The sequence below is a fragment of the Miscanthus floridulus genome, chromosome 7, assembly GCF_019320115.1.
Source record: "Miscanthus floridulus cultivar M001 chromosome 7, ASM1932011v1, whole genome shotgun sequence".
NCBI lineage: Eukaryota > Viridiplantae > Streptophyta > Magnoliopsida > Poales > Poaceae > Miscanthus > Miscanthus floridulus.
Window position 1 is genome coordinate 108,450,722 of NC_089586.1, and position 16,315 is coordinate 108,467,036.

The 16,315-nt window shown below is 46.0% G+C and overlaps 1 protein-coding gene and 1 non-coding gene across 2 annotated transcripts; both read left to right on the plus strand.

Moving 5' to 3' along the window:
• Window positions 1-3,931: 3,931 nt before the first annotated feature.
• Window positions 3,932-4,040, plus strand: LOC136468152 (small nucleolar RNA R71). The gene has a single exon (XR_010761691.1). It is a non-coding gene; the product is annotated as a small nucleolar RNA R71 (small nucleolar RNA).
• Window positions 4,041-11,878: 7,838 nt separating this feature from the next.
• LOC136467515 (uncharacterized) lies at window positions 11,879-13,099 on the plus strand. Its single transcript, XM_066466244.1, has one exon. The coding sequence runs from the start codon at window positions 12,149-12,151 to the stop codon at window positions 12,755-12,757; it is 609 nt and encodes a 202-aa protein (XP_066322341.1). The 5' UTR covers window positions 11,879-12,148; the 3' UTR covers window positions 12,758-13,099.
• The last annotated feature ends 3,216 nt before the right edge of the window (window positions 13,100-16,315 follow it).

Here is a 16,315-nt window from a genome sequence, read left to right on the forward strand (position 1 = left end):
AATTAACTCTCTCATGGGTGGTTGGTTATTAAAATTATTGTAATTATTACCTTGATAGTTATCTTGGTAATTACCTAGATAGTTTGGTCTCTGTTGCTGATTTCATCATTGATTCTGTTGAGGACAATAGTAGTTATTGTTGATGAGGTTCACATACTCATGAATTTCATGTCAACTGTTCCCTGAATGCCCAGTGTTGCCACATTCTTCACACGTCATGCGGGAATCATGAATGTGCATGACTTCTTGCTTTTTATTGGCTCGGTCTTGGAGCTTCTTCATTAGTAGGTCTATCGACTAAATGTGCTTGGTAGTCCACCGAGGGGGATCCCCACGATGGTAGATTGATCGGAGGAATGCGTGAGATCAAGAACAAGAAGGCAACAGAGACACAAGAGTAAGACAGGTTTGGGCCGTCAGCACGACATAATACCCTACTCTTATGGTTTGTTGGTTTGTATTGGCTATCATATGATATTGCGTGTGTTTTGAGGGGGTCCACTACCCGCCTTATATAGCCGTGGGGTAGGGTTACAAGTCGGTTAGATCTATGAGATAACCAGTAAGTAATAATAGGTTACATAAATCATGGGATCAAGCATATCCTAATAGATCTCATAGCATCTTCAGGATATCACCCTTGATGTCTTATGGTACACGCCGAGCAGCACCATGCACCATAAGTCTTCATCTTGTGGACTGGACCACCCCTGGTGGCATGTCCCATGCAGTCTGCCATGGGTATCTAGTGTTATACCCCCCATAGCTAGTCCCCGAGCACCTTGTATCTACTGTGCAATGCCGTCTTGAGCTTATCCGAGCATGTGTAAACAAAGCCGAGCAATCAAACTCATAGTACGACCACCCTAATGAGTCGTCGAGCAGTTGTAGATCGTGACCGACCAACTTAACTATCCAACCAAGCCCAGGCTTACCCATGTAAGGCTTGCTAGAAGGATGTAAGGAGCTCAAGTTCAAAATCAAAATTTTCTCGCTGTGAACCAAGTGTGCCCCCTTAGAGTCCAACCACGAGAAAGGGAGATAATCTTCTTCAATTTCAGGAGGCACAGAGTCTTCCAATGAACAAATGAAAGAAAAACACACTCACCAGAAGGTGAAGTGTGCCCACTTAGTCCCCGAGCCTGACAGTAGGTGATGTGGTCACATGGTGCTAGGGTCATAAACAACTGTAACCAGAAAAAAAAAAGTCCCCATTATGGTGAGAAACTGAATCATAATGATGACGTAGTCCCCGAGCCTGCTAAAAGATTTTGAAGATATCTTGTAGCAGGGTCAAAGAATTTTTAATGAAAGCTTGCCAATGCCATCTGCCATGTACTTCACAAGACCCTGGATGTGCTGCCCAAGATCAGCACCCTAATCCAAACAGCATGGAGCAACTTGATAGCACACCGATGAGCTGTAGCAAAATCCGACTACCAAAGGAGTCCCCAGCTTAGCTAACAACTCTTGTATGAAGAATCCAAACATTGAGAAGTCCCCAACTTAGCTGGCGACGCTTGTAAGAAGAAAATGGTCATCGAGGAGTCCCCAACATAGCTGACGATGAAGCAACAGACAATCCAACCAGTTGATTGGTGAAGAATCGAGCACTGAGTAGCCCAACCAACTGGTCGGTGGAGAAGTGAGTGTCGAGTAGAAGTGAACATCAAACAGTTCGACCAACTGGTCGGTGACGAAGTCCATAAACCTAGCGGTCCGACTAGTTAATCGGCGGAGAAGTCCGAAGGCTAGGTGGTGCGACCACCCGGACGATGATCTTGCAATAAATATGTAGAATGAGTAGTACATGATGTAAAAATAAATATATGAACTCGGCGATGAAGGCAGCAGAGCGAAATAGATAGACATTATGTTTGTATGAAGTGTTCATATTTTAAATATGAGTAACTTCCTGCCAGTTGGTTCTGTATCGCATTACCACCCCCGACTAGCCCATACTCCATAGCGTAGAGTGCTTAGCACCCATTTACGCGTAAGAGCACAGGCATCGTCGAGGAGCCACTGCCGACCACCCATAACGCCGAGGGCTGGTGCTCGTACACGTGTAGGAGTGAGATCGAGAATAGGGCTATTTTTGGTAACGCAAGTGAGAACATGGCTGGTCGGCGAGTTGATGAAGAATATCTTAAATATATTGTAAACATTAAGTTTTCTTTTGGAGATGTGTTTATATTTAATATAAACTGCCTTGAACCGTTAGTTTGTTGGTTGAGCCCCTAGCCCTAGCTAGCCTGTTAACCATAACGCGGAGCGTGGGGCCCGTGTGCATGTAGGAAGAGCAGGGCATCGCTAAGGAGGCGCTGCCAACCACCCCTAACGCATAGGGCAGACGCTTGTGTACATGTAGGGAGAAGACAGAGACAAGGCCATCTCTGCGAACATCCAAGCATCAACATGACTGTTCGGGGATTTGCCTTATGCTTAGCTGTATATCATCTTTAAGATGATATACGTGGAGAAAAAAACTATTTGTAGAATAATTATGGAGAAAATAGTTTAGAGAAACATTACGACGATATATGAAGGTTGGAGAATATTTTGAAAAAAATTAAAGAGTGACTTAGCTTTAGATAGAACGTCTTATCGGTGGCGTATGACGTTATCTGGTTGGCGTTGATGAAATTGCCCGGCCCTTGAGCTTTTGGGCCTATCATTGTGGCGGCAGTCGTGGTTGTCACGGCGCTGTTCTTCGCGGCGATCATCATTGTGATAAGACATGTGGTTGGAGTAAGTAGTCCGGGCGACGTCGTCCTTATATTAGTGGTCGATGAATTTATCCCTTAGGGCATCCTGATGGATGATGACTATATCCCCTAGAGTTTTCTGATCGACTTCCGATAGATTAAATCCAGAAGGTGGTTGGCGCTGAACCAGAGTGGTCAGAGCCAATTTTGTGAGGGAGAGGCAGTTGGCGAGCTTCTAGCCGACCTAATTGATGAATGCGATCAGATCATCGTTGTTGATTTGCTTCCTCAAGTAGCGAGGGAGCGACCAATGAGTTGCTGATGAAGACGACCTCGGAGGTGGTTCTGAGATCGGATCTGCTGGCACAGGCGCAGGCATAATCGATGCAGTAGAGTTTTGCACTAGCTCAATGATCTCCCCATCACCGTTGTCGTTGATGAGCCAGGAGATTGACCCAACCGTGAAGGTTTGGCCGTGCTTCGGGGAGAACGGAGAGCTCAGAAATTGTACCATCTTGTTTGCCATAAAACAGCATGCACACCCCTACCTGGCGCGCCAACTGTCGACTAAATATGCTCGATAGTCCACCGAGGGGGATCCCCACGATGGTAGATTGATCAGAGGGATGCGCGAGATCAAGAATAAGAAGGCAATAGAGACACAAAGAGTTAGACAGGTTTAGGCCGTTAGCACGACGTAATACCCTACTCCTGTGGTCTGTTGGTTTGTACTGGCTATCGTATGATATTGCGTGTGTTTTGAGGGGTCCCCTACCCGCCTTATATAGCTAGGGGTAGGGTTATAAGTTGGTTAGATCTAGGAGAAAACCGGTAAGTAATAATATGTTACAGGAATCACCCTTGATGTCTTGCGATACACGCCGAGTTGCACCGTGCACCATAAGTCTTCATCTTGTGGGCTGGACCACCCCTGGCGGTGTGGCCCATCTAGTCTGCCATGGATATCTAGGGTCATACCCCCCACAAGGTCCATCTTGGCAGACAACATGTCTACCTCCTTGAGTTGATGCATACCTCCACCTCTTTTGCGGGTCTAAAGATGTTCTTCATTCTAACCTTGGTTGGAGACCATCTTCTCTACAAGAGCTGTTGTAGCTGGTATGGTGAGTGACAAGAATGCACCTCCAGCAGCAGCATCTATAGTCTCATAGGTACTATTAGTCAACCCATGGTATAAAGTGTGCATGAGTAGCCAATTCTCTATCCCATGATGAGGACATTCTGTAATGCAATCTTGGAAGCGTTCCCATGCGTTAGGGATAGAATCATCAAGTTGCTGTTGAAAACTTGAGATTCTCCCACACAGAGCATTAGTCTTGCCTATGGAAAAGAATTTTGCTAGGAAGGCAGTGGAGAAGTTATCCCACGTAGTATCTCTATCTTTGTTGGCATAGAATGATTGATTTGCCTTCCCCAAGAGTGAGAATGGGAAAAGGCAAAGCAGTATGGCATCTTGGGTCACTCCTTTGATGGTGAAGGTGCTGCAGATCTCCAGAAAGTGTTGGAGATGAGCACTCGCAGCTTCATGTGCCTTTCCACAAAACTGGCTTGCTTGCACCATGTTAGTGAGAGCTAGCTTGAGTTCAAATCCATTGTCGCCATCATTGACTGTTGGTCCAGTACGGATGTAGTTGGAGCAGAAAATTCACGGAGACTCTTGTCAGCTATGGCTTCAAATTCCGGTGTTAAGCTTTGCCTTATCTGGTTGTCTTCCGACTCTAAAGCTAAAACTTTCTTGAGTTTAGCCTCAGTTCTCTTAAGTAATGCTTTTGGATCATCAACATAGTTTGTCGGAAGGTCAAAACCGGTCATACATTACCCTGTATAAGATATAAAAATAGACAAAATAAGGGTAAACCTTTTTTAGCAGAGGTCAATGGATATCTCGATCAGATCAATAAGTATAAGTTTATCAATACTTCCTTCTTGCCTAGCTACCTTCCTCGGCAACGGCGCCAGAAAAGCTTGTTAACATTTCTTAGCATAGCTACTAAGAACAGAGTTTTAAATTTGTCCCCGGCAACGGCGCTAGAAATGTTTGTTGGTATTTATTAACTTGTCACTTGTTTTAGTAGTCACCTAATGTATGTCTACATCTCTTAACATTACTTTACTAGGTTATCATCCCCAGTGATAATGTTAGAGATGCTTGTTGGTATTACCTAGTATTACTACTAGAATAATTCTTTATTTTATGTGACTATAAAGAATATATAGATATATATGAATGAAAGTAATCTGTAAACACACAGATAATTATACCATTATAGCACTTCACCTAGGAGTATTTCAGGTATCGTTATTTATATATTTTACCAAGGGATGGTCTGGCATAGACATATATTGATAACTTATGCTATTGATGGAGAAGTAAGCCATAACCAATATTCTACTCACAACAGGGGTAAGTCAAGAGATAAATGTATATATGAATAGTGCTTAGTAACTAATCATTGATCACTCAGAGTACTCCTTTCTATGGCATTAGCATGGTTAAGTAGAATATTAGAGGAATAATTCCTAAGTTATTCTTAATTACAAGTCAAAGCATACATTGATTAGTGCAATTACACTTAGTAATCATGACTAAGATCAACTTCTTATCTACACATAAGGGATATTACTAAGAAAGATTAAGAACATAGCTTATCGGTTTTCTGAATAAACTCTGCAGAAAATACAAATTCACCAAAACTCGTTGAATTTATTAGTTTAAACAACTAGACCTTCATTGGTGATTATATTTATGCACTTATGCATGTTATATTGACGATTTATAATGGTTGTTAACTACCGTCAATATCTTCATAGATCAATGGACATTTCAGTTCAAGCTTTGGTCAACCATAAAAGATGAGAACATTAGTCATTTTACATCTGATAACAAGGAGGAAATTTAGAAGGATGGCTGATGTGGTCGAGTACATATATAACATGGTTGCATTTGGTGGCAAAAAGTCTCAGAGAAAATCATTAAAGAATACGAAACAGAGTGGCACTCGTTTCTAATGGATGAGGTGGATTAATCTATTATCCGAGCATTGAGGTTTTTATGCTTCCCTGTCTTAATAAAGTGCCCGGTGCACACTCACACTGGTCTTATTTTCTTGTGTATGTGTTTTCAGGATTTCAGGTTCATGTTGCCTATGTACATACATTGAGCTAAGTCATCATCAACAATTCAACATTGCTAAATCTAAAGTAAATTCAACAACCCTAAATCTCACTGCAAGATTAGTCTTACCGGTATATCTTATGAAACATATGAAATGAAGAAAAGTTAAAAATAAAATAAATGAAAATAAACATTAAAAATAGGTAAATTAAAAATAAACAAAAGCGAGATGAAAGTGCATTTGTCCCCGTTGTGGGTTTTGGTGTATTGATGACATTTAAATTAGGGACTATGAGCATCTATGAGATATATTGCAGCTTTAAGTCCCATGAATGAATTAAGTTGATGTTTTGGAAGAAATAAATTCCCTCTATTCTTGAAGTTTAAAAGGCAGACGAACTCAAACAATCTTCTCGTACTTATTTTATGCTTTTAAATTTAGGTTTGTCGTACTATAAAGAGGGATGCAAGTTTAAGTGGTCTGAGAAAGATAGAGTGCTCAAGCATAAAATTAAAATAAAAAGAGAGACACTCTAGCACTTCACGAACACATAGAATCAATTTTTGAGACTGAGGTCGTCGGAACTTCCGATGCATCCAGGAAGTTCTAGGAGTCAGAAATCCCGGCAAGGGCCGAAAGTCCCGACGCATGCAGACTTAGCCGCCAGGTTGCTTGTCTACTGGCAGCGCGTCAGAACTCCCGACTATCGAAAGTCGTCGGAAGTTCCAACATTCGTCGTGTTTGCCCATTTTCTCCTGACCTTGCTGTTGACTGTATGTAAATATAGGTGCCGAAAGTTCCGACGATCTAGGTCAGAACTTTCGATGCAGATCTGAACGGTTAGAATTTGCCTAGAAGTGTAAATACCTCTCTCCTTTCTTCTAACCGTTACTCACTCATTACTCATGACCTAACTTCGGCCAAAACAGCTCCCAAGAATTCAAGGCTCCCCTGTCCTCTCCCCTTTGCTCCAAAACTTCGGTTCCTTTAAGGATTTGAGTGAAAAGACAGTGGATTAAGTGAGAAAATCGTCTAAGCAAGTTTGAGCACTTGATTTCTTCATCAAGACGGCTAGGTTTGCATTTGTTACTCTTGAGGCTTTGCCACTAGCCGGTTAGGCGTCGCCCAAGAGCTTCCATCTTGTGGAAGAGCCTTGGAAAGTTTGATTACCCTTGATTTCTAGCGAAGAACTCAAGTGATCTTTCTGGATTCCTTGAGAGAGGCAAGGAGGTGGAAAAGACTCCGGTCTTAGTGGTCACCTCAACAACAAGGATGTAGAAGCTCCTTTATGGGGTTGCCGAATCTCAGGATAAATCGTTATATCACTTGTTGTTGTGAATTGTTTGAAATCACTTGTTATTGGTTGTCTCTTTCCCTCTCTGGCTATTTCTTAGGGTTTGGCTCGATCTATGGAGTGTAGGCATTTCGACGTCAAGGGGGTGACCCTGCATCTTTATCTAACCACTAGGAAGCGGGGTTGTAAGCTATTTCATTCTCAAACTTTATTTTGTCACTAATTTTGTAGTTCACGTTGGAATCGAAACTCCCAGCCAGTTAATTCAAAACTTCCGGCCATCAGAAGTTCTGGCCCAAACGGTCGAGACTTTCGACAGATGCTGACATTGAACTTTAGTTTGTGTTGTAAAATTTTTCGATACGACTATTCACCCCCTCTAGGCATTGTAAGATCCAAGAAAATAAAGAAAATAATTAATTACAGTAAAGTAAAAAGGAAATTAATGAAAGAAAAAAATATAAATAAAATAAAGAGAAGACAAAACACCATAGAAAAAATAAAATAAAAAGAAACGAAACAAGAAAAAAAATAAAAAAGAATTGGACCACAGTAGTAGTAGGAGAGCTATTGTGTGAGCTACAGGACGGGGGTTCAACTTCTTATTATAAAAAAAAAAGAAATACCACTCTTTATGATATTTAGTGGTTAGGAGATTTCCTTTTAGCTTCTTTAATGAAATATATCGGTGAGGTTGTGCCTAAGAGTCAGGTTTTTATAACAGTTCGTATCGTCCGTGCCTTGCCAATCCTGTTATAGTTCCATCGTCGAAACCTTTTGCCATGGGGCAAACCCACCCACCCCACACCCACATACACTCTCTCTCGAACAATGAAATGTTTTTTAATACTCATATAAATATTACAGTCCAAAGCATATTTTGCCCATTTGTTTATGTTTTATTGTAATATTGTGATTTGAACATTATAAACACTAACTACATATGTAAAAGTATAAAAAATAAATTATTAAGATATATACTTATCACACTTATAAGTTATTATTCTGTTTGTCCGACTCGCTTAATCAAAGTTGCTGGTTGCGTGATTGGTTGGTAGGGAATATAGTGCACAGTGCAGCTGTTAGACGTCCATTTCCGGGTGCAGTACGAAATGGTTTCCAACTGCACGTTTGTTGTTTGCGTATGTTTGCCTCTCAGCGGCAGACGGAATGGAATGTCCCGAGCTGGCGTTTCACCCACCCTTCCACAGCCGTGGTTTTGTTGCTTGCACGTTCAGTTTGTCACCGGTCTCTGCTCAGAGCTCCCGGTCATTAACTTTTCTTCCTTGTCGGTGACAGCAGAGACAAGGAGTAATCATCCGTTCGTTTGATCATTTATGTGGTTTATAAGTCGACTAGTATTGTTTTGTTGTGAGAGAAAAACACTGTATTATGACTGATAAGCATGGCTGATACGATCAAGTGAACATGGTGAATATTAGTCCTTCTCTCTGGTGTTTTTTCCTGTGACCCATAACTAAAAGCATCCATGATCGTTTCTCATCGGGGCAACGACGTTACTGCCTCAGATATGCAGAAGCTGTGTCGTCCAGCGTCCACCAGACCACCACGTTCATACTTCAAACTGTAGACAGGAGCCGAGCCACAGGGTCCAGCAGAATTTGCACCCCATGCTCAGCTACAGCCTACAGAATCTACCATCCTTTAAAAATGTCGTACGTATATCAAAAGCGATTATTTTTTTAGACCAAAGACCAGATTGGTCCCGCTTTATAGAAAGCATTTTTGGTTGCTGGGGAAACCAGCTTACAGATAAAGTCTAGAAGTGCCCATGGCACACCCCTCTTAACAGAAAAAGTTCACAAAAGCGATTATAGATAGTGCTTGGAAGCGACTGCTCTCTCCAGTTCTCCACCAAATCATCAAGTGCAGTGCAGTTAGTTCGATAAGCAGCTAACCTACCTAGTTCCTCCCATGGGCGGATTTAAGGGTACTTTTTTTTTACACCTTTATGTGTGTGTGTGTGTGTGTATATATATATATATGTGTGTGTGTGTGTGTGTGTGTGTGTGTGTGTGTGTGTGTGTGTGTAATACTATCTTCTGTGATATTTTCGCGACATTTGAGCCCAAAACAGCAAAACAAACGGCCTTTTGGCCTGGCTTCCAACACCCCTTCCCAGGCCGGCCCAATCGGCCCACTCAGCCCTTCCACCTCACTTTCCAGAGTCCGCAACCCCTCGGCCTCGTCACGCCTCACGGTCACGCACGGAGCCACGGACTGACGGAGGAGTCGCGGGCACGCGGCGCGGGCGCGCTGCAAACCCTAGGAGGCGGCCGGCGCGTAGCAGGCTGCGGTCGGCGGCGCACGCCGCGCGCGGCCAGCACAAGCCGCAAGGCAGCAGCAGCCAGCAGGGGAGCCGCAGCGGCTGAGCAAAGCGGTAGCGGCATCGAGCACAGGTTCTATTCTTGATACTCCAGTTCTTGGATCTTGGATTCTTGGTTGCAAATATTGGTTTAGAGACATAGTGTTTAGTAGTTTACTGATTTACAGTGATATTGTCTATTGCAGTAATAGTATTGCTATTGGTTTGCAAAATGAAGAACAAATCGAAATCTGTTGATTTGAGGATTAAAGCAACATTATAATATTTTGTAATTTCTCTTTATTAATTATTAGTTTGTTTCATGCTTATTTTAGAGCCGATTAGATGAACAATTTGTTATTCGACTATTTTTGCGACTTTAATTATCGGTAACGTACTACTATAATTATATTTGAAACATTTTTCCTTTTGAATGTTGAAGTGGGAATACCTCCACCGCTGGTTCCTCCACGAGACCTCAACTGATTAACGCGGAGCAACGTGACAGCGAGACTAAGACCCGCACTAAAGTACTGGCCGTTGAGGGGAGCCGGGATTAGACTAGACTAATTGATCCCCGTCGCCGTCGGCGGGATACTGCTTGACGCCGACCACCCGCTCCTCCTGCGCGTTGCGGTTGCGCCGTCTCGCGATTGAATACAGGGGCCGAGTGGCCGGGCCGGCCGTCGCCCATGTGCCGCGCCGCGCCTACCGGGGGACGTACGTGGAGGACGGGATCGGGACCCGTAGTCGTACGTGGCCGGTGCCCGTGTGCCGCCGCCCGCCGCGCACCAGCTACTAGACCCACCATGCGTCTCGCCTGCGCTGCCGCCACCGTGTCCGCGTTGTGTGATTTTTGTTTGGGCTTGGTGGTTACGCGCGCCTGCGAGTGATACTTTGCTGATGTGCCTGTCGTCTTCTGCCTTCTTCTTTTTGAGCCACGCACTGCGAGAGTAGTTAGGAATGAACGAACATAATCTTGTACATGGGGGGTTTTTTTGGGTATTGTTGGTACTACGTATTGTTCAACAATGCATTTTGAAGAAGACACGGCAGGAACGTTGCTGTCTTTTCACCACCTTCTTTTTTTTTGAACAAGTTCAGTAGCTAGTGACCGAACTTTCAACATCATCAAAGTCGGGCACTTAAGACTATTTGGTGGACTCATAAGTGGAGGGAGGCTTTGCATTGGTCTCTTTGAAGAACAAATTGGATAATTTCGTTGGAGGCATGATCCAATCATGACGAGCAAGCTGATAGTTCATTCGACAATGGGATTTCCTCCACGGCCCCTAGACCCCAAAAAGATTTTGCGTGACTCGAAAGGCATGTCTGCACGTGGATTTGCTTGGCTGGACACTGGAGTAGAGTGGCCCTGAAATCTTGATGAATTTGCTAATTGTTTCGCACTGCGCACCACGGAATCCGTTATAGGCTGTCTAACTAGGCATGAGCAAGTGTCATTTAGAGAACTCTAAAAGACTCCCTATGTACCTCCTAATCTATAGTAATAGAAAAAGATTTTGGTAGAAAAAACCTCAAACAATCTTTTTAACTGGATTGTCAAGTGTAGCCATCATCTATTCCGGATTTTTTGTTAGCTAAATATTGAAAGCGAAGATGACTTTTTAGAATACGCACAAGATATACAAAAATCATTTGCGAGTACAAAGATATAAAATAATTTTTATTTAAATAACTCTCTAAATGATTAATTTATTCAAAGAGTAAATTTTAGAGAAAAAAAACTTTTGAAGATGCTCTTAGATTCCCTCGGATGATCGATTATGGTGGCGTTTGTCCGGACACCGGGTAAAGAATCTCTTTCCCAAAATGATGAACGTGCGCGGATTTTTGCACGGACGTGCGTGCACGCGTGCCGCGCGCGGCCGCCGAAAGAAGCACTGGTGTTGTCATAGCTTGACGCCATCGAACAGGCAGAACTGCGTTTAATTGGCAACTTATGTTACGGCCCTAATGAACTAATCCCAGTTCCCCGATAAAATTCGAGTTTGAATTTTGACTTGCCGAGACGCCGAGCCACACAGAGAACGGCTCGCTCGTCCGAGAATTGTCAAGCGCACGTGCGGTACATTCGTTGACATCGCGGGCGGCCGCACCGCGCTCGCGTGCGTGTGGCAGTAGACACGGCGCGACACCACCGAGGAAACCAGCAAGCGGGCAGCGCCGCTGTAGTCTGTACGCCTGCAGCACGCAGTCCACACGGGGACGGGGCGGCAAAGCATAAGAACGGAAGGGAAGAAGGGATCAGGCCACAGGCCAGGCGTCTCGGTCACGACGTCAAGACCGACATGCGGACCCCACGTTGCTGTCCCCCACACGGAGGAGGAAAAAGAGTCAACGCTCGCCGGACTCGACCAAAGTTAAACAATGGTACGAGGACGGTTTGTGGAGTTGCTCTTCAACCACAGAAGATCACCGCGCAACTGCTCGCCAGCTTTGGCAATGGCACTCCCGTAGATAACCCGAAAGTTGACGCCCACTTTCCCCGCTCCGAAACAACACGCCGTTAGCCCCTTATTATAGACTCCGTGCCGTTGCCCCCACTCTTTTTCAACAGCGACGCTGGTAACGCCCGTCTCCTCACACCCGCGCAGGGAGAGCAAGCGAGACGAAGCCTACTACCAAGGAAAGAAAAGCAAAGCAACAGGCCGCCGCATCGATGAAGGCGGAGAAGGCAGCGGTGGCCCCGGCCGGCGCAGGCGTCGGCGTCGGCGGAGGCGGCGACGAATGGAGGTGCCGGAAACACCCTGCCGCGAGATCCGGCGGCGGGGTGTGCCCGTACTGCCTCCGGGACCGCCTCCTCCGGCTCTGCCCCAACTGCGCGCACGTGCGGCCCTGCGCCTGCGCCGCGTCCCCGTCCTCCTCCTCCTCGGCCTCCGGCGACGCGGTCGGCCGCGTCCACAGCCTCATCGAGCGGGAGCACCGGATCGCGCGCTCGAGGTCCGTGGCCACGGGCTCCTCCGCCGTGTTCGCCGCCGCGGTCGCCGCCCCCTCCACGGTGGCCACGGGCAGGCGGAAGGCGCGGGTCTGGGGGTGGCCGCCGTTCTGGAAGCCCGCGGCGCGGGAGGGAGGCGCGGAGCTGGAGGAGGACGAGGACGAGGGGCTGGGGCTGCCGCGCTCGAGCTCCGTGTCCGCCACGGTGGTGGAGGCGAAGACCGCGGCGGCGGCGGCGGCGCGGGCTCGGGCGCGGTGGGGGTGGCACTTCCCGAGCCCACTCAAGGCGTTCCGCAACCGCAGGTCGTCGGCGAGCGTGGCGGAGCGGACGTGAGCGAGCGAGGTACCTTACCTCCAGAGATGGCCGCAAAGTGATTAGTGGGGGTCATGTGTCCGGGATCATTTTACTTATTATTAGTTAATTAACTATATAAGGCGGTGGATTAGTGGAGGAGCGCGAGCGTTCGTTCTCATTTTCTCCTTTTGTGGTCGCGTCGCGTGCCGCTAATTTCATGATTAAGTTAGACGAAACCAGAAAGCCTGTGATCTGGGCGTAATGTGTGCATACTATATGCTCGTGGGTGATCTCCTCTTGAGTCATGCTCATGGGTTCTTCGCTTTTGTAGCGTGCTTGTACTCCACTTTGTAACACCAAATTGGATATTTTAAGCTCTCCAATTTGATCCATCTTGTGTCGTTGCCCTACTACTACCACCGTACCACGTACACTCATCCAATGTTCTGTCAGCCACAGCCTCATTGTAGCAATGCAGCAGTTATTATTATAGAAGCGCACGCTCGGCTGACAGATCGACGGTGCGTGCCTTGTCAGTTAACAGCAATTGCATCGTTTATTAATTGTACATTGCAGATAATTTTACAAAACAGCTTTAGCCGGCAGGCCAGTTAGCATTATTAGCTTCGATCAAAGGGGGGAAAGCATCATTAGCGCTCAAGAAAAAGGAAACGTAGGATCAATTCAGTGCAGTCACTCAATCACATAGAGTAGTACAGTACACTGTACAGGATGTGCTCGTCGTGCTCTGGACGGAGCCGGGTAGGATTCTAGGAGTAACGCCATCCATTGGCCACCGACAAGATGGGTCCACATTGCGAATGCAGCGTACAGTACTGTCGAGCCCTCGAGGCCTCGCCGCCTCCACGCGGCTACGCCTGCCTGCTCTGGTAGGCTGTGGCGCGCCGCGCTGCCTGCCCTATCTCCCGCCGCTCCGTCTGCCTCCACAGCAGGCGCAGGTCACGCAGCGATGAGTAGAGCAGAGCAGGCTGATAAACTAAGCGATGAGCAGAGAAAAATATTGATCGTTGGTTAAAAAAACTATTGGCTGATTTACTGTAAAAGAAAAATATTGTTTATCGGTTAAAAAAATACGGCTTATAAACGAAGCGAACGGGAACAGGGACGTGGAGTCACCGCAGCTTCTCATTGCTTGACGCTTCAATGAAGTGGAGTACTCCGTACTCCTTCCTTTCAAAGATCGCGGTCACTGTTCGCCCTGGCGCTGGTGCCGTTCAATCCACCACTGCCCAGGCTTTCGTTTTGTCGAATCCCTAGCGAGACGCGGGACAGGAGCTCACTCCACAGGGATCTCAGCCTGTCCGTCAATGATCAGCTGGTAGCTTGTGGTACAAGCATGTCCCGGCCCAGATCCGCTGGGAATCTTGAAAGATATATGGCCACAGCCACAGCCCACAGCTCGGAGCCTCGGAACACTCTGGAAGCCGAGATCAGAGGTCGTGTCCGCCGCTCGGGTCGTCCGGGTGGGGTGGGGGGCCGCTGCGCCGGCGCGGTAGGCGCCCCGTCCTCGTCCCGTCGTCTCGGGCTTGGATTTCCCGTGGGAGCACGCGGGTGCGGCCGTGTCCCCGCGAAGAATATTATTATTATGATGTGCCGAGTCGGGTCGGCACAGCACCCAGCTGGGATCCTCTTTACCGCGGGCCGCGGCGGCGAGGTGCCAGACAGCCAGACTCCCATCACCCGAACAGCGCCCTTCTCGTCTCCGAGCGGGGAGCGTCACGTCCGGTTGCTTTCCCGGTCATCTCAGCGGGCAACAGACGCTAGTTTCACTGATGAGCGATAGTCCGGCGAGGTTAACGCCCCGCCCGCCGCTCGTCAGCGTTGCTTGACCGCGGCTCGAGAGCGTCCAAACTACTACACCGCGGCCTCACCGGACCGACCGAAAAAATCGTCCTCAAACATGAAACGTGAAGAATCTAATCTGTCAGCAGTAGGGATAAAAACGGATATGATATGGACGGATATCATCGATATTATATTTGTTTTCATATTTCTGTCCGGATTCGAATTCGAATACGGATAGTGTCAACTATGTCGGATGTGATACGATTGGATATCAACATCATAAATATGCGTGAGTATTTAGATACGGATACGGTATCGAATATTGGATATCCAGATTCAGATACGGACATATCTTAACTCATCTAAACAGATTCGGTTTCGAATACGGTCGAAAAATCAAAAAATATCCGTACCATTTTCATCCCTGGTCACCAGCGACACGATGGAAACTGAGAAAATAACACTCGACCTGCGAGGGCTGCCCGCGGTAGAGGGTAGACGCATGGAGTGACCGCTGACCTTCGGCCGCAGCCTGCCGGTCGCCTGGCTGCTTCTGGATGGCCGGATCGCCGAGAGCGCATTGGACTGGCGCACCTCGCTTAGCTGATAAGTACCGTTAGCTTATTGGTTGTAAAACAAATATTATTTTTTTACTAAAAAATATGGTTTATAAGATAAGTAAACAGTTCTGTTCGCTTATACTGATGCTTATATTAAAATTTTATGAGAAAAAAATATTATTCTAACTAAAAAATAATGCTGAGTAAGCTCAAACCAACATTCAACTTTCCTATACTCCTATACTACTCCTACACGTCAGCAGTCACCACGACACCACCACCATCACCGCGACACCGCCCGGCGCCCGAGGCCGAGGAGAGAAAAGGCTGGGAGGGAGAGCGACAGTTCCATCTGAGTCTGACACCAACATGATATTGCCTTGCTCATCAAGCCTGTCGTACGGTGCGAGGCCACGGCGCCGTCTCATCCTATCGCCCGTCCGTTTCGATGCCCTACGGAAACCATGGGCCACGGAGAGGGTACGGTTGCTTGGCAACTTGGGTTGTGTTTAGTTCCAAAATTTTTTTTAAGATTCTTCGTTACATTAAATCTTTGAATATATACATGAAGTATTAAATATAAATAAAAAATAAAACTAATTACATAGTTTAGACGAAATTCACGAGACGAATCTTTTAAGTCTAATTAGACTATGATTAAATACTAATTGTCAAATAACAACGAAAGTGCTACAGTACCATTTCGTCAAAAAATTCGCCAACTAAACCAGCCCCTTAAGATCTGGAATCAAATCCATCCACGGGCTAGCCGCTAGCCTAGCCTACATGGAACAGTGAGGCTACGCTATTGCGGATTGATTACCACACCTGACAAAAGCTGAGATGGCATTACCAGCATTCACGCCCTTTACAGGTCAGGATTCAGGCCTTATTTAAATCAGGGATAAAGTTTTAGTGTGTCAGGTTAAGGTGTCACACGTGGTATCACATGAGGTGTTAAAATACTAATAAAAAATAAATTATAGAATTCGTTAGTAATCCGCGATACAAATTTATTAAGTTTAATAAATTCGTCATTAGCACATATGTGTACTGTAGCATCACATTGTCAAATCATGGACTAATTAAGCTTAAAAGATTCATCTCGCAAATTAGTCGTAAACTGTGCAATTAGTTATTTTTTAGTCTATATTTAATACTCCATGCATATGTCCAAACATTCGATAGAATAGGGAGTAAACTTTTGGGGGAAAAATTAAATAAGGCCTCA